The sequence below is a fragment of the Bubalus bubalis genome, chromosome 8 (assembly GCF_019923935.1).
Source record: "Bubalus bubalis isolate 160015118507 breed Murrah chromosome 8, NDDB_SH_1, whole genome shotgun sequence".
Taxonomy (NCBI): domain Eukaryota; kingdom Metazoa; phylum Chordata; class Mammalia; order Artiodactyla; family Bovidae; genus Bubalus; species Bubalus bubalis.
Window position 1 is genome coordinate 117996464 of NC_059164.1, and position 13223 is coordinate 118009686.

Below are 13223 nucleotides of genomic sequence, written 5' to 3' on the forward strand. Positions count from 1 at the left end.
GTCCTCCCTGGTGGGGTGGGTGGGCCTCCGTGCAGGGGCGGTCAGGGGGCACAGGCTCACACCCCAGGTCCTGGGACCTTAACGCTGACTCTTGCACATCGCGGTGTTGGGGTTCAGTGGAACCTGCGCTGGCAAAACCACTTTCCAGGCTATTTCCTGGAGGTCCCCTGGTGCCTTGAGATGCTTTGGGTCGGACATGTGTGAGCGACTGCACACTGCCTGAGCAGTGGCCGTGGCGCAGACGTGCGGTGGGTTCCGTGCCGGGTGCCTGAAGGGTGCGGTGGGAAGCGATGCAGGACGCGGGTTATGCGGTCAGACACGCCTGCTCGGGGATTGAGCCGGGCAGGGCCTCTCTGGCTTGCGGAGTTGTCTTTCATGGCCTGTGTCCTGAAGCCCACACTGGAAACCGCCGCGTTCGCTGCAAGTGCGTCTGGGGCCTAGTGTCCTGCTTCCACGCGCGGTCCTTACGAGGACCGTGTGCAGAGGTGTCTCGCGTGTCAGGCAGTCTTCAGCTTTGCCGTGTTTTTTTTTTTTTTTAATTTAATCTTGTGGTATATTATATAACCAAAATCTTTCCCTGTTTTTCAGCCAAATGTTGTTTTAAATGACGATGCAGCCTCTGGCGCTCTGACTCTCACGTCATTCACTTCTTTCAGAATGTCTGTGTGACGTTAGCGTCAGCGACTTCTTTGTTTGCCTCTTTGTCTTCCTTCGCGACTTTGTGTGCCCGTATTATCCTCAGGTCCTGACTCTGCCCGCTCCCCTCCTGGTGTTTGAGTCTGTTACAGTGAGGGGCGGGGTTCGTATTTTCCCCTGAACACCCGCCTGCTGCCCCTGCCCGCTCCCTTCTTGAGCAGAGTGGAGGAGTCCCGGGAAGCCCTGGTCAGCCTAGCTCATTGTCTCCTCTTAATGTTGGTTTTTTTTAAGCCTTGCGTTAAAATAGTTTTAATATTCTTGCTCCCCTCCCCTAACTTCCTGTAATACCAACTTGTTTTATTGCTTTTTAAAAAGATCTTTTCTCCTCACCCCACCCCCCTCTTTTAACAGAGCCTGACTTGAAAAAGCGGATCCGTGTGCACTTACTGAACGCGCACGGCCTGGACGAAGCCGGCATTGACGGCGGTGGTATTTTCAGAGAGTTTCTAAACGAACTACTGAAGTCAGGGTTCAACCCCAACCAGGGGTTCTTTAAGACCACTAACGAAGGGCTTCTGTACCCCAACCCAGCCGCTCAGATGCTTGTGGGTGATGCCTTTGCCAGACATTACTACTTCCTGGGCAGGATGCTCGGCAAGGTAACGTACACTCGGCATGAATGTGGGTCCCCGATGCGGGTGCTGACGCTGTGTGCTCCTGCGTGGCTGCTGTCTGCTTCCTTCAGGGTCTCTATTCAGAGTTGCTTACGTAATTTTGACGGACCCCTGAATAGTGTTTTCTTTTATAGCTATATTACGTGCGTACATACATTAAAAATTACTGGTGTAGGAGAAGGGGGGAGGACTGGAGGAGGTTAAGCTGGGCAGCTACTGTGGCAGTGGTGAAGAATTAAACACATTACACGTGGAGGAAATCGAGAACACAGCTCTAGAACTCTGCCTACACAAGTCTTACAGGTATTACCTGCTTGCATAGGTAGTGTAAATATTTTAAGTCTTTTCACAGTTGCTCTTGTTGATAACTAGCATTAAAAGTGATTCTTTTCAGGTTCTATGACGTGTTGAAAGTGCTGTGGGACAGAGGGCCGTGGCTCTGTGCCGTTTCTTGGGACATGTGGCCCCTTGAGGATTCTGCAGTGACCAGAATGTCACACCGGAGGGTGTGCACCGGCTTGGCAAACATAGCTTACCCTTTGTTGTAGACGAAAGGAAAATTTACTTATATAACCTGGTGGAGACTTCGTATTTAGCGATGCAACTTTGAAAGCACACGTTCCCATTGAAGTCAGGAGCAGGACGGTCGTCGTCACTGAAGTAGACCGGCCCTGGCCCCGCCTGCCCAGGCTGCTGTAGCAGGGCCCGCAGTCCAGGCAGCGGACACCCCGCACAGCCTGGGCCGGCCTCGGCCCAGGGCACCACGTGTCCTGTTTGGCGCAGCCCCCGTCCTGGGCCGTGACCGGTGCCTGTGTCTTCACATAACCCCTTTGTCCCCACGTGGCGCAAGGGCCCGGGGAGCTCCGTGGGGCTTCTCTGTAAGGGCACTGACGCTGTTTGTGCGAGCCGCACCCTCGTGACCTAAGCACCAGGGGCCGCATCTCCCAGCACCGTCACGTGGTGGGGCTGGAGAAATCAGACCGTGGCATGGCCCGCGGATGTGCCAGGCAGAGCCCACAGGTGCGCAGCTTCTGTCTGGTTCTTTTCCTTCCCATTTGAGATGGTAGAGAGGAATGCCTGAGGCTTCATTGCCATCCACCACATTTTTAGAGACTGGATCGTAACACAGGGACAGGAGTCAGTTCATCTTCTGAAGGTCAAAGGGATGACCGGAGGCAACTTGGAAACTCAGGGCAGCGGACTGCAGCCCCTGACCAAGTCTCCCCCTCTTTCATTGTTTAAGAAACGAACAAGGCTCTCCTGCGATGTGGCCGAGCCGGCTGCTTTCCCTGTGGTGGGAGCAGGTGTGCAGAGCTGGGCTCTGTGCTCTTGGGCCCTTTCCCTCACTGGTCTGTCAGCCGTGCAGTGGGGACACAAAGGCCGGGGTCTCCGTGGCGGGAGCTGGCTCCCCGTGCCCTGACCGTGAAGCCTCTGTTCTCAGCAAGTGCTGGGGTGACAGGTGTGCTGGTTTTAGGGAGGCCCTGTGGAACCATGAGGACAGTGGTCTCCAGTGGCGGGGACAGCAGCCCAGCCCCGGCGCTGGTGCCCGGGTTCCTGGAGACGCGTGTGAGGACAGAAAAGTGACACTGGATTCGTGAGCACGTTTTTGTGTCCTGGGTGTTGTTTTTTTTTTTCTTGTCCTGGTTTTATTGAGATAGAATTTGCCAGCCATGCAGTTCAGCCAGTTGAAAAGCACGGCTGAGCGGCTTCAGCGCATTCACAGATTGCACGGTCACCACCGTGAGTGGAGGGCGTTTCCATCGCCAGGGTTAGCTTCTCGCCCTCCAGAAAGAGACGAGGCGGACGCCGGCCGACTCTCTGGCCTTTTTCTGCTCTCAGCAGGTGTGCCTTGTGTCTCCTGTGTGTGTGCTTCTGCACGTGGCCTCTGCAGTGGCGGCCTCTGCGATTGGCTCGTTTCCCCTCAGCCCGTTTTCAAGGGCCGTTCAGGTCGTGAGGTGTCAGGACTGTGTTCCTGGTGTTGCCAAGTGGTCCCCGGTCCTCTGACAACTGCGCTATGGAAGCGTCCCTCAGTCGTGGGCCTCAGGGCTGTTCTGCGTGATGTTTTTAGGGGGCGGCATGATAGAAATGAGTTCTTCGGGTGCTTACTGGGGAGGGGGTGGGAGGGTTACAAGTGGATGGTGTCGGCCTCTCAGCAGGCCTGGCCCCCCAAGGGACGAGAGAGGTTCTGGAGAAGGACAGTGGACGGGTGGGTTGGTGTTCCCGGGTGGGTTGGCGTTCCCGGGTGGGTTGGCGTTCCCGGGTGGGGTGGCCGTCTTTCGTGAAGTGACCATGGATGCAGAACTGGATGGTGGGTGGCTTGGGATCCTGGGAGACCTGACCAGCAAGTGCCGCGGCCTCCGGGGACGTGCGGCGAGCTGCCCTGGGCTGGGCCGGGCTCTGCCCCATGGGGTCATTCGGGCAGCGCGGTGGGGCGCACTGGGGCGTCCTGACTGAGCACAGCGGGGAAGGCCACAGAGGAGGGGTCTCCATCTGAAGGAGAGCGTAGCCTGGAGGAAGCTGAGCAGTGCGTGCAAGGCAGCTGTGGGGTCAGGAGGTGGGCGCAGGGAGGGCACGGTTCTCCTGGCGGCAGACACACAGCCCGGGGGGGCAGAGCGAACAGGAGCTCCGCACAAGGGTGCGTGTGCAGGCGGGCGGCCCAGGGGCTCCGTCACCCGAAGTGATTTAGAGACCAGCGTTGCGGTGTGATTTTCCATAAAAGTTAGTCAGAGCTACAGTCAAGTTCAACTTTATCATTGAATTCCTTTATGCAGCGCGTTTGCGATCTGTTCCATGTGGTCCATGCTGTCTTCAGCAGACCTCCTCTCTCCCCCTGGAGCTCCTTGGACTCAGTGGCCCGTTAGAGAAGCACCCTAATTCAAAATCGGGGCCTGCAGAGCAGACGATGCTCTTGTGACTTATTTGAAGTTCACATTCCGTGAAATTCTGCCTTTGTAAGGAGTTCCGTTCAGTGGCTTTTAGTATGTGCGGCCATCACCACTAAGATTTCAGAAGAAAATAGTAAAAAAGGAGACCTCATGTTCATTAACAGTTACTGCCCTTCTGCTCCAGTCCTGCAAGTCCTGGGCCACCACTAACCTCCTTTCTGTCTCTGCAGTTTGCCTGTTCTAGACTTTTCCTGTGACCCGAGTTGCACGGCACGTGGCCATTCACGACTGGCTTCCTTGCCTTGGCGTAATGCTTTCAGGGTTCCTCCACGTGGTGCCGTGTTATCCATGCTTCTTTCCTTTCTTGTCTAGTATGTCATCATGTGAGTAACTACCACAGTTTATCAGTTCATTATTTCCTGAAGGTTCAGGTTTGGCTCTTATGAGTAATTCTGCTGTGAACACTCATGGACAGGTTTTGTGTGGACAGTGTGTTTACGTGTTCTGTTGTGTGTGGGTGTCTGTCCGTCCTGGCACTCTTGCTGAATTGGCCACACATGTGCAGCTTTGTTTCTCCTCTGTTCCACTCCTCTCTGTATCCAGCCTTCTGCCAGGGTGACCCTGTTGTGATAGTGTGTGTGTGTGTCTGCATAGTGACGCTGCTCACGTGTGTGTGTGTGGGTGTGTGTCGCATAGTGGCACTGCTCGTGCATGTGTGGGTGTGTGGGTGTGTCTGTATAGTCGTGCTGCTCGCGTGGGAGCCGCCCTGAGAACACATCTGCTGTGAAGCTGCAGATCCAGAGGGGAGCAGACCCTCTTAATCCTTCGTTCTGGAATGTATCAGCTCTGTAAACCAGATTCCAGGTCCTAAAAATGGAGTGTGTATAAATGCTGTCTTAATAAAGATCTTGAAATTAAATAAAGTTTAGACAAAAGCAACAACAAAACTATAGTTGTTTGAGAATGGTACTTAATTTAGTTCCTCATTTTAAAGGTTTCACTTGTATAATTTTCTGCAAGGGAATTCCTAAGGGAGCACTAGTTTCTAAAACATATCTGACTATAAATGGTTAAACTTTGTACCAACATGTTAGAAATTGTCCAGATCTAAGTGAGTGTAGTAGTATAGCGCTAATAGTGTGGTATCCGAACATTAAATCTTTAAGAGAAGAAAATTGTCTATTGATTGATTATGATATTTATTGGGTCATAATGTATTTAAATTTTCTTTAATGCATATGTTAGTGATTGTTTACTGTGATGAAGTGCAGCGAGGTCCTCAGGAGCACTCCTGCATAGGAAGAATTACCTCATGTCACTGGTCACTTCTCGCTAAAAGTTCCATTAGCAGATGATTCCTGCTCTGGTGTGGGCTGTGATTGCATTTTATCGCCTGTAAATCAGACTCTGGACAGGGAATAAATAAACAGTTCAAGGATGTGGTAATGTCATCTTGAACTTTTTTTTTAAACAGATAGAAGCACCTATGTCCATTTAAGCCAATTAAGTTCAGAATATTTATTGGAGGAAATCTTTTATCATATTTGAATTCTACTTGGAAATGTTTTTTCCCCCTGCTTTGGAATATTGATTTAATTGGAACAGAATGCCTATAAATCAGGTTGTTTGATAATATCTTGGTCATATATTTCCAATTTTTAATTAACAGATGGTAAAACTTCAGCATACTTTATAATTTTGTATTTGAGTGGAATTCAGTCTACACTTAATGAATCATAGACGTAGTATTGGCAGTTAACAGTTTATCCTGAGATTTCTGAGAGTTGGGAAAATTTATTTTTGTATTCATTAGAATCCTTTTATAGAATGCTCACTGAATTTGCTGAGGCTTTGAAACTGTCGATTGAGGTGAATACTAGTAATTTAAGTTACTTTGGTCCTTAAATGACAAAGCTTCTGTTGTATAACATCTTGTTTTGAACTCGCCGACTCATTAAGGGTCAGCATAGTTGAGCTGCTTCATCTGATTGAGCTCTGAAGTTATTGTATCTTTCCTTTAGGTTTTTTTAAACATATCATTCAGCTAATAGTTGATCATTCTGTGCTCAGCACAAGTCTGCCAGTCATGGCTTGCATGTTGAGACTAACGCTAAGACTTTTTACTTAGAGGTCAGCGGATTTCAGAAGCAGTGGTATTGGCTTTCTGAGTCTCCCAGTTAATTAACCACAGGGGTGAGTCACCATGAGTTTCCTCTTGTTGACCTTCAATTTTTTTGAGAAACAGAAAAATCAAAGATAATAATTAACAAATACGTAAACTTTATAATTTATAAGTGATTACTTATTTGACCCTTATCCCTTCAGAGAATTGTACTGCTTTTATAGCATTCTAATCACAATTTATATTCTTTTCCATTAAAAGCAATGCATTCCCAAATCTGGAGATTTCTTCTTCTTCCTAAAGTCATAGTTTTCTATATAAGTTTGTTTCTTCAAAATTAAACATGAAGTTAAAAAGGTCTTCAGTTCGGTTCAGTTCAATTGCTCAGTCGTGTCCAACTCTTTGCGACCCCATGAATCTCAGCGCGTCAGGCCTCCCTGTCCATCACCAGCTCCCGGAGTTCACTCAGACTCACGTCCATCGAGTCAGTGATGCCATCCAGCCATCTCATCCTCTGTCGTCCCCTTCTCCTCCTGCCCCCAGTCCCTCCCAGCATCAGAGTCTTTTCCAATGAGTCAACTCTTCGCATGAGGTGGCCAAAGTATTGGAGTTTCAGCTTTAGCATCATTCCCTCCAAAGAAATCCCAGGGCTGATCTCCTTCAGAATGGACTGGTTGGATCTCCTTGCAGTCCAAGGGACTCTCAAGAGTCTTCTCCAACACCACAGTTCAAAAGCATCAATTCTTCGGCACTCAGCCTTCTACACAGTCCAACTCTCACATCCATACATGACCACAGGAAAAACCATAGCCTTGACTAGACGACCTTTGTTGGCAAAGTAATGTCTCTGCTTTTCAATATGCTATCTAGGTTGGTCATAACTTTCCTTCCAAGGAGCAAGCGTCTTTTAATTTCATGGCTGCAGTCACCATCTGCAGTGATTTTGGAGCCCAAAAAAATAAAGTCTGACACTGTTTCCACTGTTTCCCCATCTGTTTCCCACGAAGGGATGGGACCGGATGCCATGATCTTGGTTTTCTGAATGTTGATCTTTAAGCCAGCTTTTTCACTCTCCACTTTCACTTTCATCAAGAGGCTTTTTAGTTCCTCTTCACTTTCTGCCATAAGGGTGGTGTCATCTGCATATCTGAGGTTATTGATATTTCTCCTGGCAATCTTGATTCCAGCTTGTGTTTCTTCCCATCCAGCATTTCTCATGATGTACTCTGCATATAAGTTAAATAAGCAGGGTGACAATATACAGCCTTGACGTACTCCTTTTCCTATTTGGAACCAGTCTGTTGTTCCATGTCCATTCTAACTGTTGCTTCCTGACCTGCATACAGATTTCTCAAGAGGCAGGTCAGGTGGTCTGGTATTCCCATCTCTTGAAGAATTTCCCACAGTTTATTGTGATCCACACAGTCAAAGGCTTTGGCATACTCAATAAAACAGAAATAGATGTTTTTCTGGAACTGTCTTGCTTTTTCCATGATCCAGCGGATGTTGGCAATTTGATCTCTGGCTCCTCTGCCTTTTCTAAAACCAGCTTGAACATGAGGAGGTTCATGGTTCACATATTGCTGAAGCCTGGCTTGGAGAATTTTGAGCATTAGTTTACCAGCGTGTGAGATGAGTGCAATTGTGTGGTAGTTCGAGCATTCTTTGGCATTGCCTTTCTTTGGGATCTGAATGAAAACTGACCTTTTCCAGTCCTGTGGCCACTGCTGAGTTTTCCAAATTTGCTGGCATATTGAGTGCAGCACTTTCACAGCATCATCTTTCGGGATTTGAAATAGCTCAACTGGAATTCCATCACCTCCACTAGCTTTGTTCGTAGTGATGCTTTCTAAGGCCCATTTGACTTCACATTCCAGGATGTCTGGCTCTAGGTCAGTGATCACACCATCGTGATTATCTGGGTCATGAAGATCTTTTTTGTACAGTTCTTCTGTGTATTCTTGCCACCTCTTGTTAATATCTTCTGTTTCTGTTAGGTCCATACCATTTCTGTCCTTGATCGAGCCCATCTTTGCATGAAATGTTCCCTTGGTATCTAATTTTCTTGAAGAGATCTCTAGTCTTTCCCATTCTGTTGTTTTCCTCTATTTCTTTGCATTGATCGCTGAGGAAGGCTTTCTTATCCTTCTTGCTATTCTTTGGAATCTGCATTCAGATGCTTATATCTTTCCTTTTCTCCTTTGCTTTTCGCTTCTCTTCTTTTCACAGCTATTTGTAAGGCCTCCCCAGACAGCCATTTTGCTTTTTTGCATTTCTTTTCCACAGGGATAGTCTTGATCCCTGTGTCCTGTACAGTGTCACGAACCTCAGTCCATAGTTCATCAGGCAGTCTATCAGATCTAGGCCCTTAAATCTATTTCTCACTTCCCCTGTATAAGCATAAGGGATTTGATTTAGGTCATACCTGAATGGTCTAGTGGTTTTCCCTACTTTCTTCAATTTAAGTCTGAATTTGGCAATAAGGAGTTCATGATCTGAGCCACAGTCAGCTCCCGGTCTTGTTTTTGTTGACTGTATAGAGCTTCTCCATCTTTGGCTGCAAAGAATATAATTAATCTGATTTCGGTGTTGACCATCTGGCGATGTCCATGTGTAGAGTCTTCTCTTGTGTTGTTGGAAGAGGGTGTTTGCTATGACCAGTGCGTTCTCTTGGCAAAACTCTATTAGTCTTTGCCCTGCTTCATTCCGTATTCCAAGGCCAAATTTGCCTGTTATTCCAGGTGTTTCCTGACTTCCTACTTTTGCATTCCAGTCCCCTATAATGAAAAGGACATTTTTGGGTGTTAGTTCTAAAAGGTCTTGTAGGTCTTCATAGAACCGTTCAACTTCAGCTTCTTCAGCATTACTGGTTGGGGCATGGGCTTGGATTACCATGATATTGAATGGTTTGCCTTGGAAACGAACAGAGATCATTCTGTCGTTTTTGAGATTGCATCCAAGTACTACATTTCGGACTCTTGTTGACCATGATGGCCACTCCATTTCTTCTGAGGGATTCCTGCCTGCAGTAGTAGATATAATGGTCATCTGAGTTAAATTCACCCATTCCAGTCCATTTCAGTTCGCTGATTCCTAGAATGTCGACATTCAGTCTTGCCATCTCTTGTTTGACCACTTCCAATTTGCTTTGATTCATGGACCTGACATTCCAGGTTCCTATGCAATATTGCTCTTTACAGCATCGGACCTTGCTTCTATCACCAGTCCCATCCACAGCTGGGTATTGTTTTTGCTTTGGCTCCATCCCTTCATTCTTTCTGGAGTTATTTCTGCACTGATCTCCAGTAGCATATTGGGCACCTACTGACCTGGGGAGTTCCTCTTTCAGTATCCTATCATTTTGCTTTTTCATACTGTTCGTGGGGTTCTCAAGGCAAGAATACTGAAGTGGTTTGCCATTCCCTTCTCCAGTGGACCACGTTCTGTCAGATCTCTCCATCATGACCCGCCCGTCTTGGGTTGCCCCATGGGCATGGTTTGGTTTCATTGAGTTAGACAAGGCTGTGGTCCTAGTGTGATTAGATTGACTAGTTTTCTGCGAGTATGGTTTCAGTGTGTCTGCCCTCTGATGCCATCTTGCAACACCTACCGTCTTACTTGGGTTTCTCTTACCTTGGGCGTGGGGTATCTGTTCAGGGCTGCTCCAGCAAAGCACAGCCGTTGCTCCTTACCTTGGACGAAGGGTATCTCCTCACCGCCGCCCTTCCTGACCTTCAGCCTGGGATAGCTCCTCTAGGCCCTCCTGCACCCGCGCAGCCACCGCTCTTTGGATGTGGGGTTGGTCCTCTCCGCCACCGCCCCTGGCCTCGGGCATGGGGTTGGTCCTCCCCACCGCTGCTCCTTGCCTTGGGGGTGGGGGCGTGGGGTAGTTCCTCTCCGCCACCGCCCCTGGCCTCAGGCGTGGGGTTGGTCCTCCCCACTGCCGCCCCTCGCCTCAGGCGTGGAGGCGTGGGGTAGCTCCTCTCGGCCGCCGCCCCGACCTTGGACTTGGGTAGCTCCTCTCTGCTGCCGACCCTGACCTCGGACGTCGGGTAGCTCCTCTTGGCCGCCACCCTTCGGGCATGGGGTCCTCCCAGCTTCTGCCCCTGACCTTGGACGTGGGGTAGCTCCTCTCGGTGACGCTTTAGTGCGCTGGTCGCAGGCCACGCTTTAGTGCGCCGGTCGCAGCTTACTGAACAGTAAAAATGGCAAGTGTATGCCAGAATTCAGTTGATTTCAGTAGCTACAAGTTTTAGCGATTCTGAGATATTCACCAGAATTCTTTCTGCCCCTGCATAAGTAGATCTTGCTTTCCATTGAGATATCCCTTGTCACATTTTTTTCTAATTTTTCTTTATTTAAAAAAAATTTTTTTTGGCTGTGCTGGTCTGCAAGGACTTTGCCCAGTTGCGGGGCGCCGGGGGGAGGGGGTGCGCTGCTCTCCGGTTGCAGTGTGCGGGCTTCTCCCTGCAGCGGCTTCTCTGGCTGTGGACACAGGCTCCAGGGCTTCAGTAGTGTCCTGGCTCCGGAGCGCAGGCTCAGTGGTTGCAGTGGGTGGGCTCCCTTCTCACATTTTTAAGCCCTCCCACACACTAGCTTAACACGGGTCACTGTTACACTAGGGCTGGTTTTCTGTTTCTAAGCCATGTCAGATTCTCACCTGGAAAGTTAGGAACACAGACTTCTGCTGGTGCTGCTTAAAGTGCACTGCATGTAGTCACTCTGGGGACTTCCCTGGGGTCCAGTGTGTTAAGACTCCCTGTTCCAATGCAGGGGGCCTGGGTTCGATCCCTCTTCAGGGAACTAGACCCCCCATGCTACAGTGAAGACCCAGCCAAATAAATACACTTTAAAGATAAATGAATAGTCACTGTGAAAAGCGAGCCAGGTGAAGACGTGTACTGCTGCTCTTGTTCCTCACATTGGGGTAATTTCTCTGGGAGGCAGCTGGGGGCTATTGAGCTCCTCTGGGAGTGAGACAGACCAGGCAGGGGCTCCTGCCACCCCAGGGGGTCAGAAACAAGGTAAGCAGGCCTCCTGGCCTCTGCTGGTATAGATGGCCACGGGCAGCAGGAACTCAGGCAGGGCACCGTCAGAAGTGCCCGAGGGCTGCGCAGCTCACCCAAAAGTGTGTGTGGCTACAGAAAAGGCCTCCAAGAGTTCTGTGCTGGGGGTGCAGGAGTGAGGGAGTGACAGCCCAGGACTCGAGGTTTCTGCTGTAGGGGGTGAAATGCTCAAAACTCAGATGGAGGGTGACGGCTGCACGGCTCTGGGGATATACCAGCCCTGACTGCTCGTGGGGGAATGGGACGCAACTTTTCCATCACTTGGTGGGCGGAGGAGCCTGAGCCGGGAGGAGCGGCCGGGAGTGGGCACTCGCTGGGCAGTGGCTGTGCGCCCGGGTGGATTTCCCGATGCCCAGTGAGGAGAACGGCTTGGAGGCGTGACCTCTTCTCTCCCACCCACCCAGCATCCTCAGAGGTTTTCAGAAGTGAACGGGGTGTTTTCAGAAATAAAGCTGTCAAACCCTTGGTGCAGATTACCAGTTGCAATGATGGAGTAAGTGTCTCTCCTTGGCTTCCAGGGCTGGTGGGACGCCTCATCCCCCTAGGTGGTGAGGGAGCAGGTCAGACCCAACACACAGCATGCCCTCGTCACTAAGGGTCAGGCAGCTGTGTGGACAGAGCTAAAGGAGTAAGCAGTTAGGATTCAAAGCGAATTTTACGTGTATAATTTTGACAACCTGAAATGTCTCAAAAGAGAATAAATGGTTTTTTGCAAACCAGTTTGTGAATGCAGAATTCCATCCTGCCGATAGAGGTCCCCGCGCACAGCGGGCACGCCCTCGCTGCGCCCCGTGAATGGGCACCAGCGGTGTGCTAACAGCCAGGAGCGCCCCTGCCCTGCAGGAGCCTCAGCCTGAGAGTCCTCAGTAGCCCAGTCAGAGCATGGTGTTCAACTCGCCATCATTTCTTCTGAGACACAACTGCTAAATTAAATAGCATATTAGTATCAGCTTACATCCTTATTTTACATATCTTTAATTTTGTAGACTCCAAGGTTAGCATGATCTGAAATAATTGAAATTATTATCTCCTTGTTCAATTAGAGTGGCCTTAAAACAGGACATCTCTAATATAGTTTTTAGATTAAGTTATAAATGTTCACTTTAGAACTACCTGAAGATTGATAGAGGTGCATTTGAAAAGCATTATTTTTTTTATTGATTCTTAATGTAGTAAATTACTGAAGTTATTTGGCAGCAAACAGAACCAGCCTGAGATGCCGCTCACACCGCCCATCTGGGCACGGCCACGGTTTGCGTTAATTGCATGGTGACTGCACTCACTTATATTAAAAGGCTTCTACCGTAATTAATCCTTTTTATTTCAGATCATTTTGGCACAATTTCTAGCTATAAACACTCATAAAAAACAGACAGTTGAAAAATACGTTACAGGTTTTCTCCATATACCTATTGCTATGTTTTCATGACAAGTGGTTATTGATACGCTTCTAAGAACAAGTGTGCAGCGGACTGAGGATTGAGGCCAATATGAAAAATGCTAAGTGGATTATTTTGCATAAAAAATTGGCAGTTTTTGAAGTTGTATAATTAACCTGTGTTTAGGAAATACCTTGATTGATGCTTACATTTGTGTCCCAGTTGCATGCATTATGGAAATTTAATTTATAATCCATTTAGCTGATGCAGTCGCGGTTTTTAGTGCCATCGTTTATTAGTGCTTGTATATTAAATGCTCTAAAGGTTCAAACCTGCCTCGTGTAAAAAATTACACCTGTGCATTTACATTTTATGAGTCACAGTGGAGTTTCTGTTTAAAATTCAGGTAGCTCTGATGGATTGAGTGGACTTCACAGGTTTATTGTTACTAATGCAGGAAT

General features: G+C 48.7%; 1 protein-coding gene across 4 annotated transcripts in view; it reads left to right on the forward strand.

Moving 5' to 3' along the window:
- UBE3C (ubiquitin protein ligase E3C) overlaps positions 1-13223 on the forward strand; it is a 116056-nt gene that overhangs the window by 79994 nt on the left and 22839 nt on the right. For all 4 annotated transcript variants that reach the window (XM_045166507.1, XM_045166508.1, XM_045166509.1 and 1 more), the window contains exon 18: positions 1048-1295. In XM_045166507.1, the coding sequence (XP_045022442.1) occupies positions 1048-1295 (248 nt within the window). The remainder of the gene's footprint in view (positions 1-1047; positions 1296-13223) is intronic.